Source organism: Mycteria americana, chromosome 2, assembly GCF_035582795.1.
Source record: "Mycteria americana isolate JAX WOST 10 ecotype Jacksonville Zoo and Gardens chromosome 2, USCA_MyAme_1.0, whole genome shotgun sequence".
In the NCBI taxonomy this organism is placed as follows: Eukaryota; Metazoa; Chordata; class Aves; order Ciconiiformes; family Ciconiidae; genus Mycteria; species Mycteria americana.
The window spans coordinates 154715404-154738656 of NC_134366.1; the positions used below are offsets into that span (position 1 = coordinate 154715404).

General features: G+C 38.6%; 2 protein-coding genes across 16 annotated transcripts in view; one reads left to right on the plus strand and one right to left on the minus strand.

The window, feature by feature from the left end:
* OXR1 (oxidation resistance 1) overlaps positions 1-23253 on the plus strand; it is a 442087-nt gene that overhangs the window by 357047 nt on the left and 61787 nt on the right. For 4 of the 15 annotated variants that reach the window (XM_075495124.1, XM_075495123.1, XM_075495122.1 and 1 more), the window contains 2 exons: positions 628-701; positions 1472-3662. In XM_075495124.1, the coding sequence (XP_075351239.1) occupies positions 628-701; positions 1472-1607 (210 nt within the window). In that variant the 3' untranslated portion in view covers positions 1608-3662. Of the gene's footprint in view, positions 1-627; positions 702-1471; positions 3673-23253 lie in introns of those variants that run through there. The other 11 variants (XM_075495116.1, XM_075495128.1, XM_075495126.1 and 8 more) reach the window with 9 other exon arrangements.
* ABRA (actin binding Rho activating protein) lies at positions 9981-16763 on the minus strand. The gene is made up of 2 exons (XM_075495113.1): positions 16015-16763; positions 9981-10458 (listed from the first exon to the last, which is right to left on the minus strand). The coding sequence occupies exons 1-2, from the start codon at positions 16761-16763 to the stop codon at positions 9981-9983; spliced, it is 1227 nt and encodes a 408-aa protein (XP_075351228.1).

The following is a 23253-nucleotide window of genomic DNA, read 5'->3' on the forward strand; positions in this document are numbered from 1 at the left end:
GTAGTAATAACTTTGTATGCTTTTGCTCTTCTCCCCCATATGCATTATATTAAGATACTTACTGAATAAATCTAACAGTAAATAATCGGAAACATTCCAGGAGTTGGCCCAAAAAATGTAATTGTACTAGTTTTTCCACAGAATCTGTAAGTGGACAGTAAATTGGTAGTGTTTGCAGACTGAAAAACATATTCAACCTGACTTTTTTGTTGTACTGAAGATTTTTATACTATTCTAAATTCTGCCAGATATCTGTCTGAAAATTCATAAACTACATCCTTTTAAAGGGCATATCATCTAACCTAAGCATATTTTCTTGCTATTTTTCATTGTGTGGAAGTTTCAGTGCTCCAAGACCACCTATTTTGGAATGGTCTTATTTTAAATAGTATAAAATGTAAGAGAATTTTTGTCTCCATGTATCTTTTCCCTAGATTTTCTGTGTGAACTTCTGTGTAAAGTTTACATTAAATTTTATTTAAGAGGCCATTAAATTGGTCTGTATTTACTGGTCTGTATTTACCCATAGTCTGTATTTACTGGTGTTTGGTTTCTCTTCCACCCAAACAAAAAGTTCAGATATTTTAACTGACTAGTCTGGTTTGGTTTGTGGTTTTTTTTAATTAGGTTTTCAAATGGACAGGAGACAACATGTTCTTCATTAAAGGAGACATGGACTCCCTTGCTTTCGGTGGAGGAGGGTAAGCTATGATTCCTTTTTGTCATTAGAGTCTATTAAAAGTATGTAAGTCTGCATGCCTTTGAAAAGAAAATTTGGAACTGACTTCAGTTTGATAGCTCTGGACTCAACAGTTACCACCCAAGAAAGATTTAGTATGTCAGATGTTTAGCTTCCTATGTTCAGGAAACTTAAACAGGAGGTTTGTCTTCAGCATAGTGTGGCATGTTTCAGCCCTGCAAAGTTATGATGCCTTGGCTGCTGCTCTTGGGTGTGTGTCTTGGCATATTCAGAATGGACACAAGATAGTATGATTCTGAAGGTACGTAAATGTGAAAATTATGTGCAACTAGAAGAGGCTTGAACTGAAACTGTACCATCCCAGGACATGCCAGTGTCTTCAGAAATTTTATGTTGTCTCACCCCTTTTTTTTCCCCCCATGCAAGTGTGTAAGCTTCTGGGATGTTTCCTTTATTTGTTATCAGTGTTCTCCTCACATATAAGAGTACTGTTATGTGGGGGTTTTTAATACAAATGGAAGGGGCTGAACACTGAGGAATTCTGGTTAGCTTTTTATTTTAGAATATCTGAAAGAGGGATATTCCCAAATTAATAATAAATAGTAAAAAAAAGTCTTTGCAGCTTCAAATTTATCAACAGCTATGAGGTACTTGTGTTGAAAAAGAATTCTATAATTCCTCCTCATTTCAGAATTCTGAATGAAAAATATGTTCATAAGTTTATTGCTTACTCCCTCAGTCTTTTGCTTTAATATATTGTCTGTCTTGCAGAGGGGAGTTTGCTCTTTGGCTCGATGGTGATCTCTACCATGGAAGAAGTCATTCATGTAAAACATTTGGGAATCATACACTTTCTAAGCGAGAAGACTTCATTATCCAAGACATAGAAATTTGGGGTTTTGAATGAGTATTTAACTATTTCTACAGGGTATTGTCCCAAACCTGACAAGAATCAGTGCAGCTCAAAAATCCCTAGGAGCAATATAATGCACCATTTTACCTTTTTGATTTTTTGTAAGTTTTCAGCGTGGCCATCTAGTTATTATTTTGAAATAGCAGACTTTTTTCATGCTCTCACATCTGTAATATACCGTCCTACTTTTTCTAAGCCGTAGACACTTTTACAAAATACAGACCATGTGGACTAAAAATTAACATTAGTTACTTTGAGCCTTGCAGCCTACAAAATTTTCTTATCCTTATTACAGTTGCCTCCCAGGTTTCCCACACACACCTTTCTGCAATCCTGCTAGGGGGCTGCTTCATTGAATATAGGTTATTATTTTTGTATTCAAATTGTGTCTATGAATGAAGTTGCCCTCTGTGAACCTATATAAGAAAGCTGCGTGTGGGTATTTGGCATCAGTACTGCAGAGATTAGTCCGGACCAATGATGGGTTAATTCATATGGTGCCACAAATCAAAGAGAAACCTAACATTCCTTCTTAATGTATACCGGAACGCATATGGTGAATTTAGAAGATATCCAAAGTCAACAGTGCCACTTGTCTTATTTATTGTTCATGTTTAGAAAAAAGTCAGTTAATACGTGTTCTAGCTGCATGCCGATTGTATTAAGGAGTGTTTTGCACATGCTGTTAATGATCTGCAGGTTTGGGACAAATACTGACAATATTGAGCTACGTGGCAAGGACTTATAAAATAGCAAGGGAATGTAAGAATATGATAGTTCCACAAAATTAAAAGGCTAAAGCAAGCAAAACTCAGTGAACAATTGGTAGCTATAGTAGGGCATTAAAAGTACAGAAACAGATGCATCTTTCTTCAACATAAAGTGTCAGATATATACTGTTATACTGTTGTAGCCGTGTAGCACATCAACTCCAAGAATATAGCTTATTCCTGTCCAAAGAAAAAAAAAATAGTTGTGATGTTTTTTGAGTGGGTCTATGTTGTAAATTTACAGTTAGCACCAGCTCTGATTAAAATGAGATAATGTACTATAGGTAGACAATATTGTAATTCAGTAGACTCGTGGAATATGCAAACTTACTGTCATGTGACCTCAAAAAAAAAAAAAAAAAAAAGACAGGCTAGAATACAGTTCCAGTAGCTCTTGTCCACTTTTGTAAGAAAACTGATAAGCCATTGTGGCAATAACAGCTCAACAAAACTGTTTGTTTCAAAGCTTTTATTCTATGTTCTGCAAAACCAAAACAAAAAAAAAATTGCTGTTAAGTGTGACAGTGACTGACTTTGTGCTGAAATTTCAGCTATTTCGGATGAACATTGTATATTATCTTGTAAATTAATGTTTAAAGTAGTTTTGTTATTATAGAAAAGTGTTGATTGACGGGTTGCTTCTAGCACTTTAAATTATTCTAGAAATGGAATAAAAGCCAAATGGGTTGGCTTAAGTAGAAGTAGTTGTATATTATTTCAAAATATTTACATCTCTGGAAAGTTTTAAAAACTTATTTGAAGACAGCTTACTGCTATGGTAATGAGAAAGGGCAGATGTTTCATCTATAATATGCTAATGCTCAATATGAATAGAAATACAGGGCTTTGTTTCCTGTCTCTATGTATAGCTCTTTATCCTTATTAGAACGTAGTGCAATGTGTAGACTAAATGTTTACAAAATAAGGAACTGTAAATAAATTTAAATGGCTTTTCTCCCCTTTGGTCTTCCACAGCAGTATTATTGTCTTTGTGGAGTTAAGACTCATTATTACAACAACAAAAAAATCCTGTAGTGGATTTTAAGTACTATAAGGTCACAGTGATGTATAGCAAATAAATCTAAATATATGTAAAAATAAACTTGAGTTGGAGTTTATTTAGAAGTTGGAGTTTACTTAGAAGCACAAATGCAGATTATTGCTGTTGATTTAATAACTTTACTGAATATGTAGGATGCATTTGCTTATCCTTTTTGGGATTTTTGGTTTTTGAAAGCCCAGTGGGAAGTGGTGAGAGTGAAATACGCTGTCTTCAGCTGTTTTCAAGAGGGGAAAAAAAGAAAAAAAAAGTCTCAGATTATCCTTGCTGACAAAACCCATTAATTCAAGTGCTTAATCTCTATCTTAAGCTCATATTGCAAATAAAGCCTATTTTAGATTTTAAATGCTACTGTGAAGAATTTCATAAAGAATTATACTTTGAAGAATTATATAAAAGCACAGAAAATCTTCAATAGCTGAATATCTCTGAGTACTGGACCAGTCTTGGAAAAGCACATGGGGGGAAAGAAAAGTGGAAATCAAGAACAGTATAGTAAGCAGTACAGTAGTAATCACACTTGTATAAATACTAAATTAGTTAAGGAACAGAAAGACATTCAAGTTTAAAGTATAAATGACTGTGGTAACACTTAGTGATGTGACTAGCTGGGTAAAGGATCGACAGAGTGTAATGAATGTCTATTAATGAAAGACCGTGAATTTTGTTAAGCAAAGGTGTAGTTAACTTCTGTATGACACATGTAAAAGACTCTATAGATGAGATCAAAGGCACTGTCTTTGATGTACCTCCTGCCTTCAATTCAATATGAATTTTCTGCAGTATAATTCCTTTCCATCTTTCTTGGCACTGTTTGCTTCTATGATTGTAAAGAGTTGAGGTTTGACATATGCTGAAGGCTTTATGAGCTACATTTTGAAAGAGTTCGGTGCCAGAAGACTCTGTCTCAGCATACAGTGCTCAGATGTATTCATTGACTAACTTGGTGTTTTGCTCAGATACCTGGGTTTCTTACCGCATCATCTTTCAGCTCAAATCCTATTTATGTTAATTACTGCTTTTGTGTAATCTGCAAAAGGACATGATTTCTCACATATGGGTTGTGCTTCCATCCTCCTGCTCACCTACGTATACTACATTAGATTTTTTTTTTTGTATGGGAGTTGGCATGTCTGCATAAAATCCAGTCTTTGAAGAGGAGTAAAAATTTTTTTTTCCTCACTCAATTTCAAATTAAAAAACTAATAATCTTGATTTGGATACTCCCCAGTATTCCTCATTCAGGACTTGAATCTTAAATCTCACTTTTATGTTCTTCCTTTGTAAATGAACACATGTTATCAGGGTGTTTTACTATTGTCACAGCAATAGGGAGCTCAATTAAGGGAACAAACCTCTGCTCTTTCTCCCCTTAAGGGTACTGCTACTGCAGTATGAAATAGAGCTACACTGTGGTACTGGAGCAGAGAGAGTCCAGCTGAGTGGTGTCCACTTAGTGTAGTGTGTACAAACCAAAGCGGTCCTGCTGGCTGGCCCCCTGCAGTATCACCAGTGTCAGGTCTGTTTAAGCTCTGCTTTCTGCTGTCCTGCTTATCTGGCAAGCTTTGTAATGCTTGTTGAGTTTCTGTTGTAATAGTTATGCTGCTGGTAGTACACATACTGTTGAACACTAAACTGCTTTCAGTGTGCGCTGTGGTGGCAGGAACGACTTCAGTTGAGATGTTGGTGAGGTGCAGTGTACACATAGCAGCTGAAGTATCTGTGGCAGCGGGGCTTGTCAGTATTTGTTCTGTGATCATGATGATTGAACATCTCACCACAAATGTTATACTTTCCACTTCAGCTAATTTTATTTCAGTAGCCTTCCCTTGTTTTAAAAATGAGCTGTAATACTGAACCCTGGCTGTACAGAAACATTTTAAAGAAGGAATTACTGCCATGGAGGAGGGAGCTGATTTCCAGCAGGTGAGATACACATCCAGTGAATCATCCACTCACTTCAAGCCACTGCAGCAACTGTTGTACAACTTGAAAAAATACAAAGGTGTGAAAGTCAGATTTATTTCTTCTGATACAAATTCCATGCTGTCACTTAAGCCTGAAACATACATTCAGAATATGGAAAATGTACCTCAGTTCCTACAGAAGAAGAGACAAGTTTTTAAATACCAAGGAAGGACCTTTGCTTTCCTAGCAAACTACACAACACTTGCAAGAACAACAGAAGCCTCAGACAGGAAAATGAGGGAAATGTTATTTATCACAAGGAAATTTGTTTCAAATAAAACATTTGAGGGGTGAATACAGTATTTAAGAAAATAATGTGCTAAGCTACCATGAGAGTAACTAAGAGTTGCTCACTCTTTATCTGAAAGGTTAAGGATTTTATTTTTGAAGCAAGTCAGAAATAGGAAAGCAAAGTCTTAAATAAAATCTACAAAGACTGCTGTAATCAAGCAGTTTCTGACCTTTATCATCTTACTACTTAGAATTTAGGTAGAATATTTCTATTCAGCAGAGGTCACTCTATTTTCACAGGAATGTAACAGTTACAATATAGTAGAAGAGTTAGACTGGATAATTTATGGAGTACTTTAGTTGTTTTTTAAGGAATTCAGATTTATTTTCTCTACCTACTTTGCATGGATAAATTTGTCACACATCTTTATGTTAAAAAAAAGTTATAAAACATTTAACCTACATGAAACACTTCCATACATCATAAATTATATCAATATTTAATATGTCTCACACAAACTGTAGATAATTTTCATACTTCACAAGGCTTTGCATGGTACTGCCTACTCAAAGGTAAATGATGGAGGACAGTATGGGGCAAATCAATAGTCATATCACGTGAATGGTTTTCATAGCCAGTTGGAAATATTTTGATTGGAAAAATGGAAAAAGTTTTGGGTTTTTTTTGTTGTTGTTGCATAAAGTTTTTAATGTTGCATTGGGATGACTATGAATGGGAGGCTTAAGAAATTATCTGCAGTGAGCTATAGATTTATGATGTATATTAGTGATTACATTGTTACACAGCTGATCTAAGGATTTCAAGGCAAGGAGAGATTTGAAGAGGGCTTGTGAGCTTGAAGGCTAGTCTTTTTTTCCCCTCAAATGTCAATTGATCTAATGCTACCTTCCTCAACCTATAATCTTGTTTTTATCCTATATGGTAAGTACAAATGCACATACATCTATCTGAGCGTTCCAATATGCAAGAAGACATCAGCTAAATGAAATATTGAGATTCAAGTAGTAGAGTGCCACTGGTCCATTCTGTTGCTGAATGTGTTTGAATAAGTTACAGAAGTTCAATTCTCTGTGCTATGTTCCATAAAGAAGAAAATGGGAAGGTTCCCCATTGCCTCTGTCACTGAATTACCATTCAGCTGAGAAGTTTGTCCTGGAGCTTAGGTCTGTCCTTGCCTCTCTTGCCCCCAGTATTAGTATACACATTATATGAAACTGTTAAAGCATAGTCTTGTCCACAGTGACTTCTGGTGGGCATGCAGGAGCCTGCAGAAAAGTCAAATGTCAATCATCTGTTGCTTGCAAGTGTTTAAATGGATGAAACTTTTATGAATCTCAGCGTTAACTTAGGTGCAGATATGCCTAAATTTCAGATATTAAGACTGGGTCAGGACCAATTGTTGCCTCCAAAGTAAATACTTAACTTGCCCTAATGAACCTGGAGGAAGATGGCTGCATTTGGGAATGTCAGCAGTTTATTCAGTTCAAGTTAGGTGTCTGCCTCCCTGCATCGTATGGGGTGAGAGCAGTAAAACGCCAGAGCTAAATCTGTTTGTGATCCAGTCAGCCCAGCCTTTTTTGTCAGTAGGCATGCAACAAGGCAGAGATGGCTGTTGTGAATGAAAATTGTTGGCAACAATTGCTGCCTTCCTTTTGTGTAAGGATTTCCTCATTAGAAGCAGTGCTCAGCAAGTAGAAGATAAAGTAGAAGACGCACTCAAACTTCCATGTTCCTATGGAACAGGGAGCAAGAAGTGGAAAAACTTAATTTACTCTTTAGTTTCTACAGGCTAGTTTGTTGGCTCAAGACCGAAGCCAGGAAGGGTTTTTTTATTCCAGATGTTGGAATTCCTAATTGTATTCCAGATGTTTCCCTGAAGGTGAAGTAGTAGATGGCATAGACTTCATATCAAAGCACAAGCTCTTATTACATGCGGTAAACATGCATAATATTGAAATGCACCTCTTAGTGGTATACTATGGTTTGCGTGTTTCAGTACAAAAATATATCACTCCTGCTGTCTCAGGTCAGTGAATGATAGTAGATGTATATGATTCCTCATACAATGGTGAGGTGCTCGTGGGCTTTAAGTCACATATGAACATAACACTGACAAAAATATCTGTGGTGAACTGTATCTCTGCTGCGTTGTCCTGTGGTAGGATGAGCGTTCTCGTGAGCAGAAATATGTAATTCACTTAACACTTATGTGCCTTTAGTGTGTATTCATTGTACAGGTATCTTGTATAAGAACTGTTTCATTTCCGTGCACTCTGGAATCTTGCTCTGGTGCTTTGGACAGAGAAACCTTCACAGGGAAATACTTTTAACTATCTGTGAACAGGAGACTGTACTTATATTTTGAAAAAACATACTGATGTTTTACTTCACAGAATATGCACATGTATTTCTTCTCTAGTGTGTGGGAAGAATAACCCAAGAAATAATCAATTAGGGTTTTATTTATAGTTCATGGATTCCTTTGACAACCAAATTTCCTCGAGACAATTTAGACAGCTGTAAAGGTCATTATATAAAGATGTAAAGAGTAAGGTAAGAATATGCAGGTAAATATTCTGATATGCAAGTATTACACTTAGAGGTCAGTTTTGCAGGTCAGTTTGAGTAGTCAGAGATCGCAAGAAAACATCGTTAAATAAGTTCCACTGAATCTATCCTACAATTAATTTTTTGTTCTTCCTTAGATTCACAACATATAACTGTGCCTAAAATATTAATGATTTACATAAACTTACAATAGACATAACCAGTTCTTGCATCACTAACTTATAAAATATTTGATTTATGTGTTCATTGCAGCTTCAAACTGGAGTACCTGTACTCCTATAATAAGTTAGCAATACTTGTTTAATCACAGAGACAAGATGTTCATATACCTTTTCTTCTGTAAGAAGATATTTGCTCTTTCAGTTTGAAAGAATCTTATGGGGAAAAAAACATTTATTTTTCATTATGGAAATTACTTGCCTAGGCATCATGCTCTGAAACAAATGCTTTTCACGTGAAGCACATTTTTACTAGGATAGCAATTTTTACAATAGCAGTTTAGAGAAACAGTGATCTATATAATCCAGTAAGCATTATATCCAGTAACAATGTAATCACTAAGAGACCTTACAGAGGTCTCCGATTTGTGCATAATACAAGCAATTTTAAGACCTAGATGTATTAGTTCATTAGCGTTTACTCCTCTTCAGCATCACCTGGACTGAAATATATTATTTCAGTGACATCAGAATGGTTCAAACAGCAAATGCTGTAATATTCGGCCAGTGTTTCTGTGTAATGTGAAACACCATTTTCCTTAAAGTTACTTGATTTTAGTTACGAACACTGTTTCTGTATCTTTTCTAACAGAAGTACATTTCAATGGAAGATGCTGATTGTAGTCACTTTTTTTACTCTACACAACAGTACAAGTACCTGACTTCTTAATGTTACATGGTATTTTCCCCCGTACTTATAAGAACCATATTTACATAGATAATCAGATAGTATGTTGCACAAGATTGCATAGGAGGTATTTTCTATATGGCTATTCAAAACTTTTTTGTGCATTACATTGTTGGGCGTTTTCTGTCCACCATCCCTAACTCTAAATATGAAACTAATAAATTAGTTATATAAATACATTAAATATAAAACCTCATTTATAAAAAGAAGGATTTTGTCTTAGTTTGTATGTGATATGTAAGATAAAGTTGTGTCAGTAGTTGTCACAAGATAATACTGCAGTAGTATTTGCATATCCTGTTTGTAAAGGAAACAAATGTGCTATCCTTGATTCTGTGTTCAAATAAAACTATTTTTACATGCATTTAAATAGATTAATTAGGAAATACACAGGATCACTTTCACAGATCAAAAACTTCATCTGAATTTATATTGTCATTCAGCTTCTGATCTGGCATGGTTTATATTCCTGATATCGCAGTTTAAGCAGTTGGGAAGATCTCGAATGTAAGAACGAGTAAAAATTGGAATTCATTTGTAGCTATTTGTATTGCTATGGGTTTTTATATTCAGCTACTTTCTATTCAGTATAGATTTTTCTCGTTATTTTTCATGTAGTAATTAACTGAAGTGTCCTGCAAGCCCTGCTGGTACAGAGAAAAATCCGTTCAGATGCTTGCATTATCATGCAGTAGTTACAAAATACATATTCACAAAAAAGCTCAATGTCTTTTCTGTGCGGGTGAACGGGGGGAATCTTGTATTCGAAATGTGCTAACACTAATAGCAAGGGAGAAGTAGAGAAGGGTTTTCCAAAACAAGTTGCTCTTGTTGTGGCATGCCTATTTTAATAAAGTAATTATGACATTATCATCCCTTCCTTGCCATAACATTTCTCCCTCAAAGTCCACCAGCCCATGTTTCCTGGCTCTCATGAGAATCCCAACAACCTTATCCGAAATACGAACGTATCTCTCGAAGAGTTCCCCAAAAGTGACTTGGATCTTGCCGTCGCGCCGTGGCTTAGCCATTGATTCAATGATGAAGCACATGTCTCTAATCTCCCGGTGGATGTGGGCCTCGGCTCTCCTGGCCCTTTCAGCAGTTTTGGTTCCTTCCTTTGGACGGCCGTAGCCTTCATCTCCTTTGTGCAGGCGCGTGGACATGGCCAGCTCGTGGTCAAATTCCTCACTGAAGGGATTCAGCTTCTGCGTTATGATGTGCTGGTTGGCCCATTCTTGCCATCTGTCCTTCAGGCTGTTAACGGGGCTGTATTTCCTGTGGGCTTTGGTGCTTGCTTCTTCGCTAAACCTGCTTGCGCTGGAAGAAACAAAAAGGGTGTTTGAGCTTTGCATTTCAGCATTCAATTATAGTTCTACTACTAATCTCTTCCATTAACTTGGTTACCATGTTTTTCCAGATGAGGTGCTAACCACCAGGTGGCATGAGTTCCCTACGTCTAAGTTAGTTCTTTGGGGGCTTTTAGTCCATGTTCCAGTTTGTACTCAAAAGCAAATTTGCTGATCACAGCTTGATCTCATCTATATTACCACCCTCAGCCTAGATTTGAGCCCAGTTTGACAAACTTTTGCCCAGAATGACTTAATGCTGTAAGGGGGTGAAACAGCCTGGTGCTGATTACCTGCCCTTTCTATACCTTTAGTCAGTCACACAGCTCCCCGTTTCTGCCTGCCTAGCAGAGCCTGAAATCTGCCGGCCCTGATGTTATAGACGACAAGAACTGTAAGCGTACGGACTGAGTCCCCAGCTATTCTTGGCTGAAAAACAGGGTAGCATCTATAAAAATCTGTCCCCTGTAATAGATGTTGATGTTTGAAACAACAACAAAAATCTAACAGAGTGCAGGAGCTCTGCCTATGCTTATGTATTCAAAGTATGGTTCTGAACAAGTATTGAAGTCCAAAATTCACATTCCCACTGGCAGAGTACAAGCCTGAAAGAAACTCAGGGCTACTGAGTTTTGTGTCAAGGTCAAAGGATGAGGAAAGACCTTCACAAGTCTTACTGATTTTTTTTGTGTGTGTGTGCGTGCATAGCAACATTATATTGCTGGATGACTCCAGGCAGATAAACTGTTGATACTCCTTCCTTTAGTGGCCAATCCCACATATTGTGGGAGAGCTATAGATAGCCTGAACTAGTCGCTCTGCTGTCCACATCCTGTCATTGTGTCTGTACAGAGCTCAGCTAAGGAGTATGTTGAGCTCTGGTTGTGCCAAAGTAATTTGTTTTCTAATATTTTTACTCCCCAGAAGGCTGCTCTGAAACCTCCCTGGTAATGTCAGCTGCATATTAACAGTAACACCAGAGAACCAAAATACAGTTAGCAAAACAGTACAGGGGACTGCAAACCTGCAGAAAATTTTGTTTCCTCGCTGCTTGGGCATTCCTTCATTTTCTACTTAGCTTGTTGAAAGAAAGAATAGGAATGATAGAGATGTCCCCAGTTCAGGTCTGTGGACCAGAAGGATGCCAGTACTGGACAGCACTACAGTGCTAGAGCAAGAAGTGCAGACACTTAGTGCCAGGGGTAGGAGTAGGAGAGCAGGACCACTCTTTAGCTGTGGAGTTGCCATTAGCTTGGCTTAGCTATATTGAGAAACTGTATTTAAAAAGCTCCAGCGTACTCTTTCCCATCAACATGGTGAAAAGCATCAGAAGAATCAAGCACGTAGTGTTGCCAAGTAAATGCACCTTTCTTCTGTGGTGTGACTGCAGAGCGTCCTGAGAGTAGGCAGAGCACCTGTGTACCTGTGGGTTTGTGCATGTAAATGATTAACAGGGAGGTGTTGACAGGAAAGCATTAAAATACATCAGTGGGGTAAAGCTAGACAATCTTGTTTCCCAACAATAAACCAAATGCTCCTGTATATAAGCTGTTGTCATACAGAGAAAGGGAAAGCTGTGATCCTTTGCCCCTTGCCCTGAATTGTGGCTTCATTGCCCAGAGGAACTGTGGGCGCAGGGTTTGGGTACGCAAAGCAATTTGTCTCCTGAAACTTACAGATCTCCCCAAAGCTGTAGAAACCCTGTGCCAGCAGAGTCCTAACTCCAGCTGAAGCCCCGATGGATCGCTTCCCCAGCTTTTCACGTAGGAAGGTTTCAGTGAAGGGGGGGAGAACCGTAAGTGAATCAAAATTGCGTAGAGGAAGCGATACCGGCAGTCTCGGTGGGGCTGATGAGCAGACCCCATCACGGAGAGCTTATCCAGCAGCCTCGCCCGCCAGCTGCTGCTGCTCCTCCTCCTCTCCAAGGGCTGTGACCCCTGAGAAAGCCCTGGGGCTTCAGTTCCCCAGGTTGAGGGGAAAGAAGCCATTAAGCGAGACAGCGTAGCTCTGTAAAGGCTTTGTTACCTCTTTTTATTTAACAGTCTAGTAAGTATTCTCTTCTTTTCCTACTGAAACCTTCAATTCTCTTTTCTAGCTGAATACTATTATCACCTTTCTTATCGTAATCATCTCTTCTCAGTGGTTGAGAAAAAAAACCATCTTGTCTATCCTTTTGCTTGTATTGTGCCCCATGTGGGTTTGGAAAAACCTTACTGTTACTATCTTTTTTTTTTTTTTTAATGCATCTTCTAATTTAATTGCTTCTGATGGCCGAAGTGCAATTTTCCCCATTGTTTAGCTTAATGACAAGTTAACACGGTAAACTTGTATACATGTAGAAGCATTTTTTTCATGTTTGTACAGCACCTACACAATGGATTGTGGATCCAAAATGAACGTTGTGAGCATTTAACCCACTGTAAGAAGTGCTTTACCTGTAGCAATCAAGTAAGTTAACCAGAATGATCACCCCAAATGCATTCTGAACTTCTGGGATGACAATGTCCATGTTCTGTGTTCCCTACGATCCTTTCTGTAGGGGAAAAGTATGGATCCCTTTTTAATGTTTTGAGTTTCATATCACTGTTGCACCCCTTTGGCTCCTAAGCAGGAATGAAATAGTATTTTCTAGGCCTGTAGGTGATAACGTGCCTTCTGGTGAGGAAGCAACCTTATTCCAGTAAATAGTGCAGCTAGAAATGATGAAGGTGCTGATGCGAGGAAAAGAAAAATACTGGTACTGATGCTTTTTTCCTGGAATATAGAGAGGAAAATGGGAGATTTGCTTTAACAGCCATGTACTTACGGCTTTTTTGAAGAAGATTAAGCCACACTGACAGGTTCATAAAAGTAGCAGGCTGAAATAATGTATTCTGAGAATATAAAATAAATTTAAAAAATGAGTAGTTAAAAATTCCAGTCCTGACAACAGCACTGGAAGTGCAGAAAATGACTTTTGTGTCAGATTTCAGTGGAAGATATAGCTGTAAGTAACATAGAGGGTGTTAATTCAATCATTTGCACCTCTGTAAATATGGCTAATCAGTTCTTTCCTAGGTAGCAGCACTAAAATTAGACATACAGGGAAAATATACATAAAGTTTAACAGAAAGATAGCTATTTTGTTTCTACTATGGCATTTTAAAGTGAGCAATTGGTTTTAACTGAGGTTATTTACAGATCATATCTGCTGCAATTGTATGCTCTTTCCCTACTGTATGTGTGAAATCTTTGTTTTGAGGTCCTAACTTCTGTCAAAGGACAGTGCACATGGTCTCTTCCAAAAGCAGGGCCCACAACCTTTCAAGCTCTAGGTTACTGGAGAGCTTTTTTCAGTTTGGCTATTAACCATTTGCTCCTTGTGGTAGATGACTGGTCAGCTGTACACCGAAGCATCATTTTAATCCCCAGTCTGAATAGTTAAAATAACTGTGTGTGTTCAGATAGCTGTACTAAAAAGTACCATATTGTTGAAATCTATTACTATGTTAGTCATGGTCTAATGTTGGTCATGGTAAACAGTTGTTAGTAGTGAGGTATAAAACGCGAGCAGCAGGAAAGGTGCAGCCTGCCTGCCTGTTTGCAGAGGGATCACAAAGTCTTTCGCCATTTTCGTCAGCGCCAGTCCCAGATTTTCATTTCTGAAATGGCAATTAGGATACAGTATGAACATACTGGCCCTGATCCTCCGATTCCTGCTGCCTTGCTAGTCCTTTACACAACCTACTTGGGTGGGTGAAAACCCTGCCTTCTCGCCTCAAATTGCCTTGTGCTCAGCTCGCGTTGCACGCGTGCGGGTGACGGACGCAGAATAGAAGCCGTGAAGACTCAGGCCCCACCACGGGATGGCTCCTGGTAGGAGCCCATGTCCTGGTGCCAGCCTCTTCCCTCCCTGCGGGCTCAGGCAGACGAGCTCTGCGGTCGCTGCCTGGGGTCAGGTCGCACCTCCGGCTGTCCTCCCCGCCCAGCAAAGCCAGCGGGCAGTGCATGGGCTGCGTCTTGGCCACGGCTCGGTGCAGCCTGGCCCCAGAGGCTACGCTCTCCTTCATCGCAATTTTACAGCTAGATGTGAGGTTTTACACCAAAACAGTTCAGGCTCAACCACGTGTTCCTTTGTTCTGGGGAATTACCAAGTTTGTAAACCAGAGGACTGGAGCAAACAGCGTGTTGTGTCTATAACAGCTGCCTACAGTTTCCCATTTTGCAGCATTGGACATAGGGATCTCTTAATCTTTTACTGGCAGAAGAGTGATGAATTAGTTTGGCATCTGCCCATTAGCAAGTCTGGCCACAGCACAACTGCTTGTAGCTGTCTTCTGGAAAAGTGGTTCTGCTGGAGATCTCTGGGAGAGGAAACTGGAGAATTTCTACCAGCCTCTGCTGTTCCTCTGCTCTTCTGGGAGACTTCCCAAGGACTGCATGGCTATGGCTGAACTCTACTTGTTTACTACCTGGGCTCCAAATTTAATATGCACCTGCTGTTGCGTAGTAATCTTCAAGCATGAGCCTGTTGCTGAAAGAAGTATTACTCAAAACAGTCTGATGCTATGAATTTGCTACTTAATTCAAAATTTTAAGTAGAACCTGTAATAACTCCATAGGTGAGTAACAGATTCTGCTTCCTTTTCCTTCACGCCATTTACAGGCATAAGGAAGTCTGTATGTCAGGAACTTCTACTTCCACAACATCATATTCAATGAACATACTTCCCCCTCCCCACCCCTTATGATAGTGTACCCAAAGAGAGACCTTGAATTGAAGAATCTGTTGATGATTCAAATATTCTTTTTTGTCAAATGATTTATAGCATATAGCATGATTCAAATCAATCCTACAGATGTCGAGGCAGGCTGGATGCTTTCTAATGTATGTTTGAGGTCCCAACTTCTATGAAAGTTTCCATTCTTTGACTTAATGAATTCCAAATCCATGGAAAGCTTCCAAAGAGAAGCAGTGAACCCAGCTTTTATTAAGACGTACTTGAAAGTAATTCCTACCATGTCTATTTTGGGCATTCTCTGCAAATTACTCCTGAGAATATTTACAATTTATACTAAACAAAATAATGAATAAGTATTTGGAAATAATATTTGTCATGTAGATTGCTTTAGATTTAACATTTGTTGAAATAAATGAATAGCTGTAGGCTTTTGATGAGGTAAAAATTGTTATTCTGAAATATGGACTAAAATACTAAGAAGTAAGTAGTGATTTTGATGAATGAGTAAATCCAGTGTAAAAATTAAACATAATTAATATTTCCCAAATGTAACTTCCTGTGTCTAATATGTATTAGCACACAAAACCCAAGGCTATAGTAAGATGTTGTTGACTACCTACTTAAGCACAGGGAAATATATGAAAGGTTTCCTGGATTTTTTTTTTAATTTATTTTCTTCAAAAGTAATAGTTTTTCTTTGACCATTTGCTACCATTTCTCCCACCCCCATCTTCCTCATGGAAACCTGTACCTCTCTCAGGGTCTGCTGACCATTTGTGATAATGTAATAAAGATGTTTTACTTACAAAGATGGCACAGGTCGTTTAATCCTCACAGCCATCACCTCTCGGTCACTATCTTCTTGCTCGGGTTTGTCCTCTGCTTCCCCGTAGCCACTGTCCTCTGCATCCAGGCTGTCATCATGACACTTAAGCAGCAGTTCTTCCTTAGTCCCCTCTTTGTCCTCTTGTTCCATCTGTTTCCAGCCCTTGGTCAGCTCGGATACCGTGTTTGAACACTTTCTCCTTATGGTTGGAGATAATTTGCCACTAAGAATTTTGTCAATAGCGCTTGATTCTTCTTTGAGCTTGGTCATCTCTGAGCTACTGTTGTTATTCTCGTATCTTTCACTGAGGAGGCTAACATCACCTCCTCGTTCGTAGGCTTTGCTTACAACTGTTTTGGTCACCTCTTTGCTTTTAATGCTGAACTTTTTGAGGGCTTCATCTGATTCCCTTGCATTTTTTTCAGCATCTCTTATTGTCATTGACTCCTTTGCTGAGGATTTTTCGTCATCTTTTCCTTGGTCCCTCTTGACAGATGGAATTGGCCATTTTTCGAAGGGTCTTTCTTGTACAGGCTGGGCTGATGAGTCTTGTGAGGGGACCCATCCAGAGGGCTCTTGGGCTTGCTTTAAGTGGTGGTCAGATACCCACTGCTGCCAGCCTCGCGCCAAGCTAAAGACTAGGCTGGCCATTCGGATCTTGTGGACAGCCCTTTTTGCAGGAGTAGTGCTCGGCTTTTCTTCAGGAGCCATGTTGCTGTCTGCTGCCATGCTGGCTTTTCCTCTTCTTATGCTAAACACCTTCTGAATGAACTTCCTGAAGTGAATGATGTCCCCGCAAGAGAGCTACAGAGATTTAAATAGAAGCAGGAGCAGTTTGTGCCCATGGAAAATATGTGAAACACTTCTCACAAAGATATAGTATCCTCACTGTTACGGAGGTCTTTTTTTAAAACGCAGGGTTGCATTTCATCACAACAGATGAATGATGCATGATGTAAACAGGGTGACACAGACCTGCGCTGGAAATAGTAGGAAATTAACAGCTCCTTTAGTCCCCCTTCCCTGGGACTGCTTGGTTCTCGATTCGTTGGCAAGGGTCTTGTTCTTCTGGAAGGGCAGAACTTGGGTTAAAGATACTGAGCAGAGTGTCTGAAACTGCTAAATGTGAAGTGCTGTCAGTTGCTGACAACTTTGGCCAGAGTAGAGACCCCTCGTCATCACAAGTAAATAGTGGCCCTCGTCACGGAGTGTAAAGCCAGAAGCAGACTATGAGAAATTTTTAGATGTATTTTCTAAAAATATGCTAGGTGATTTCTTCTTATTGCTCATATGTCCAAGGAAATACAGGTTTGTTAATTTATTAAAAGGTATTTATGTGCTCTGTTCCTAGTCATTATTTATTAAAGTCCGTCTATTTAGAACGTACCTTCAGGGGGGTCTGGGAACACGATCGTGTTTGGTGTCAGCGCTAAGGATAAGGGAATCACTATCTCTAGTCTGGGGATGAATATAGTAAGTCTGACTTGATCAGATGGATGAGTGATCTCCTAGTTTTAGGATTTCAAAAAAATCAAGTATAGCCTATTTAATTCCTGACTGCTTTTCAAGAAAGTTGTATATAAAACTTTGTATTTACTTGTATATTATGTACAGCATAATTATATTTAGTATGTACAGTATAGGAAAAAAAAATAATCTAATTTCCTGGGAAAGTTTGTGATTTCTTCTTTCCAGAGGACTTCCTGGAGTATGTTCATATTTGAATTTGTAAAATTGTTTAGTGAATTGATACATCAATTGTTACATAATAATAAACAGATATTATCTGAGATACAGTCCTGTGGTATCGTGTTTCTTAGTATACCGTTTCCTAAATAGGAACGGAAAATGGCATTGCTTTTTCCATCCATCATACCTTGCAGCTTACAGGACGACCTGCGGCACTTGCCATGTGGCGCTCTGAGGCACACGAACTTCAAGGAATTCTGTTGGCTTCGTTGGTGTTACACCAGAGATAAATATGGACTCTTGGTACTCTGCCTTTTTCTCTTCTCTCTATCAAAGGCTGGGCTGTTTGAAGTAGGTTAGATCATATCTAGCTCTTGTTTAATAATATAAGACTATGTCATACCTTTGACTTCTTAGGCAGAATTCCTCATTAATCTGTGGGGTCATTTCCTCTTCAAAACTGATGACATAATGTAAGTTAGTGTTGCTATTTGGTATTTACTCATACTTTTATTTTAGAAAGAAATGTGTCACCTCTGTATACTGTACAATCTCGGCTATAACCAACTGCATCATAGCTCTGAAATGGCATTATGAGGTGTACTGATGCAACTTGATTAAGAAGCATGTGTTACCAAACTTTTATTTTGGTGGCTTTTTAAGGCTAATCAGGAATGGGAGCTTCTTGTGTTTAAAAAGTACACATGCACATGCATGCATGCACACAGGGTGGTGTATGTTCCCTAATATACAAGGAAGATGCAAGTGAAAGTAAAGAATAACGCACATAAAGAGTAGGAGTGTGACACCAGCTCATTATATCATTCCCTATGATTTCTTGAGTATAAGGGTGGCCAAGGCTTTAGGAATGAGCTGAAATCTGAATACGGAGGTAAGAGGTGAGGCCAGGGAAGAAGTGCAGTGAACTTAAGTGAAAAGACTGTGGAAGGACAATCATGGAGTGTAAGACTAATAGGGATCCCTGTCCTAAGCTAGGATCAGGTCTACCTGCATCTGTTCAGGTTCCTGTTTTACCTGTTCTTAAAGACCACCAGCAGTAGATACTCCCCACTCTGCCCAGGCAATCTGTTCCAGGGGTTAACTGGCTTAAATGAAACTTTTTCTGAGGTCTAACCTCCACCTCTGTCACAGCACTTTAAGCCTCTATCACTGCTGAGAACAGACAAATCCCCCCCCTTTCTGAGGCAGCCTTTCTTTGCAAAGACTGCTGTATTCCTCTCCAATCTTCCAAACAACCTCACTTCTTCCCAACTTTTCTTGTGTTTTCATGATCCCTGACCATGCTTTTGCCAGCTTCTGGATTCCCTACACTAGGTCCACATCTTTCTTCAAGTGTGATGCCCAAAATGGGGATGGTATTCTGGTTTAAGCTTGCCCATACTGATTAAAAGGAACAGATGTCTTGTACCTTGTGCTTCTGGTTCATATTCTACTTATAATCCCCAAAGTTTCCAAAGACTTTCCCAGCTAAATGGCTATCTGTATTCACGGAGCTGACTGTTCCTTCATGTGTGACCACCTTTGTTGTTATTAAATTGTGTTCTGATTTGTTCAGGTAACTTTTTCAATTTGTCATGATCAATTTGATTTTTAGTCCCTGTTCCAGTGTTCTTGCAACTCAATTCATATTTCATGAATGTAATATTTATTCCACTTTTGGAATCACAAGTGAAAATAGCAGGTAAGTATAAAGTAGACCCAGTTACACAAGCACATTCAGTTAGACAGAGAGCTGTTGCTATTTATTTTCATGTGGTTTTCCAGTTAATTTTATACTATTCCAATGAATTTTGCATATGAGATAAAAATGAAAAACTCAACCAATATCAAGATACGTAGCATCTGCTGCTCTTGCCCATCTTTGGGGGTTGGACCAGATGGCCTCTGGAGGTGCCTTCCAACCTCAACCATTCTGTGATTCTGTGATCTTCCAAACGCTGCTACTTTGCTGTAAAAAGAACTAAGATTGGTTTAAAGTAATTTGTCAAATCAAAATTGCTTGTAACTGTCCTTGTTACAAAGGCCTCTGCTAGGTTTATTACTGTAATTACTGTTGAGGTTCTTGGGCACTTTTACTCTCATACCGTCTTTGCAAGTAGTTGTATTGAAATTCATGGTATTAAAAAAGAATTACATTCCCAAGGCATGTTTGGAAATTACAGCACATTTCAAAGAACTTCTTAATAAACAGACTCCTTTTTTCTAATGGACTTGACCTGGGTGTACTGGTCATAGTCCCACAGACTTAATACTTACATAGTTTAGATAAAAGGCAATGAAAAGTTACAGACTAATGAAAAACACCAAGATTACACTTCTAAACTACTATTAAATCCATGATGCACGACAATATGTTAAACAAATGTTTAGTTTAAATTGATCACTGTTTGAAGCTGAAGTTATAACATCACAGACTTGTCCAAAGTGCCAGTGAAACTTTAATGTAATTATTCTGAGGATAACTAAATTTATGGTGCTTAATTTTAGGGTGTACGATGATGTTGCCTTGAAAGTGTTGAATGGTGTCTTATTTTATGTGGTGATGTTGCCAGCAAGAAGTTAATAATAAGAAAAGTATAAATAATGTCTGAGTCATCCAGATTCATACTTTGAGAGTTGCTTACTTTACATATGGTTTACTGCAGTAAGAGTAGAATTTATTACTTCATGGTTTTTAATTTTTAGTCTTAGTGGAATAACAGGCAAGGGCTACACCTAAATTTCTGTGCCTAGTCTCCCTGCTGGCACTTCTAAAAACCAATAGCCAGCGCTTTGGGCATGGGTATGTTTTAGGCTGGCTGAGCCTGGACCACATTTTGTATGTGTGTTCCATAGCTCACAAGGTATACTCTAATGCACAGCAATGCTTTGTGAGGGTGACTGTCACAGACTTTCAGAAGTTCAAAACCTGTGCTTGAAGTCAGAGTTGAGGGACGATTTATTGCAGAAGGTATATAGGAGAAATAGCAATTGGAGAAAGTAAATAGGTGAGCAGGCTTGAAACTTACGTTGAAAGTTGTAAACTCCCTTTCCCTTGCCCCTGGCTGTGTACAGTTCTGGGATTTAATCTCTTTGACATCTTGAGACAAGTCTGCTCGTGTTCCTAGGACCTTGGTGCTGCTTTTGGATTGCTGCATTTCACTTAATACCTCTGATTTCCTGAATACAAAGTTATGAAGGACCGGCTGAGAGGTTGCCAATGTCAGTGATAAAGTTGGGATTTTGTTTGTTGTGTGGGTTTTTTTTCCCCTGGATGGATTGTTCTCTGCGTAGTTATATACTATTTAAAAACCCTTTTATTTTCTCTCTTATGCTGTGGAATATTAACAGTCTCTGAGAGACCAGTTAGTCATTAATTTTTTTTTTTTTAGGATGCTTAATTTTAAAAGGAGAACTGTATCCTTCAGCTATTGCTTTACCTTGTCAGACATTGATATAAGTTATTCAATGTTTTTGATGCATTAAACCAAGGAATTTAATTTTCAACCAATTGTAAGTGTATGAAAGATACTGTCTTCCTCCTCAGAGTTAGAGGTGAATAACGAAAACAAGCTGTGTTTCATAGTAAAGTATAACCAGCTGCCATTATCAATAGGATCCTCAAGACTGAATTTTCTTTTCATCAAGACACTGTTAAAGTACGTTGTAGCAGAACATTGCCAGTGATCACAGAAGACCTGGGCGAAGGGTTAGAGTTCTGGATTTCCTTATTTTTAGAGTTCACGTCAAACATATCACTTCTAACGATAGTAATGAGCAACTGTGTGTCATTCAGTGTGCAGTTTCGTGTACAATCCAGGTGTCTGAGTCCTAAGAAATGGACCGATCCTGAGCCTTTGGACTGGGTCCTCTCTAGCCATTAACAGAAAGCAGTCTACTCATTTGTTGGTCCAGTGCCTTGTGTTTGTATCCTATATATACCCATGGCCTTTCTGCTGACATTCTGTTGTACTGAGTAAACTGAGTTCCCTGTGTAATTAACAGGGAATCTTGCATTTGATTATATGTCATTTCAGAATTCAACTATATGAGAGATCGGGGCTTATCCATGACCTACCATGACAGCTCTGCTTCATGAAGAAAATATACCCAACAAACTGCCAAGAAAACTGTGCTCAGAACCAGGGTTGAAAGACTCTTAGTTGTGGAAGGGTAGTGGGGGGAGAGGGAAGACCCACCATCCAGTAGCAGCAACTATAGCTAATGAATTGTAGAGCATAGCCCCAGAGCTCCTCTCACTCTAGGTGAGACGGACTTAAATGCAAGCCAGACAAATAATAGAAAACAGCCCTGTAGAATCTGAACTGGCTGAAGATGAGAATTCAGCATGATTTTTCACCACAGTCTGGTAGAGAGACCTAGCTGTTAGAGCTGAGAGAAACCCCACTCAGGATGCAGAGATGCATCCATAGATCTTCAAGTTCCTATACAAGCCCTGCTACTGAAGTGACAAAACTCTTTGCTGTCTTGAATATGTTACTCCTCTGAAGTTGTCTTCACTTTACAGAAGAAAACTAAGATTAGCATGTAGAGCCTTAAAGCACTTTGGCACGCTCTTCCTACTCTTGCATATAGTGCCCACTGCTTTCCTTGGGAGTTAGATGCCTGCAAGGAACCTATGCAGTTTAATCAAATTTATACAGGAAAAGAAAGCGGAGGTAAGCTCAGATGCTTTTAGTCCCATTGTACCTTCAAGCATAAATATCTTTTATCTGAATATCTCTCGGGAGTGAACAGAAACAAGGAACAAGCAGTAATGAAGCAATTTCATTTAAAAGTGTAAGCAAACATTTGCAGGAAATCATTTGCATTAGGCTTTCATTTGCATTATGATGGAATTTCTGAAGATCAGGAAAACAAGATACCCTTTAAAAGACACCTACAAATATGTTGCTATTCAAGTTTATACTGACCATATCTCTTTGTCAGTGTATGTTTATCTTTTTCTGATAAGAAAATTGTTTAATATTATGAGCAATTTAATTTTGCGGTTCCAACTTGCTGACGTATCTTCGTTTACAGTTTACTAAGAAATAGTTTTATGGCTTTGATAATATGACGTTATTGGCTGCTATTGAAACCTGTCCCTGAGCAGCACATTGGAAACAAGGAATTTAGTCTTCACATAACTTTGCAATACGAGATGGAGAGGAGCCATACCAGAACAGGAGAGCCTGAAATCAGACACCTAGATGTAATATGATAGCCGATAAATGTATTTTAAACATCTACAAGAAAGAATAACAAGTTAAAAAAAAAAAAGCACAGTTCTATATAGACAAAAGATGTTACAAAGCCAGAGGTAAGAGGTATAACCAAATCACCATCTTCCAGGTCTTAATAAGGCAGTGTTCCCATGCATTATGGCTTTCAGTTTTTCCTGTTAAAATTAACTGCATGTTTCTGTTTCTTGGTGTTTCTCAGATTTCAGGGTGACAAATCTGAGAGGAAAAAAGAATTTTCACAATTTTCCAAAACTTTTTCCTTTCAGAGATGGTGTCTTCTGGTT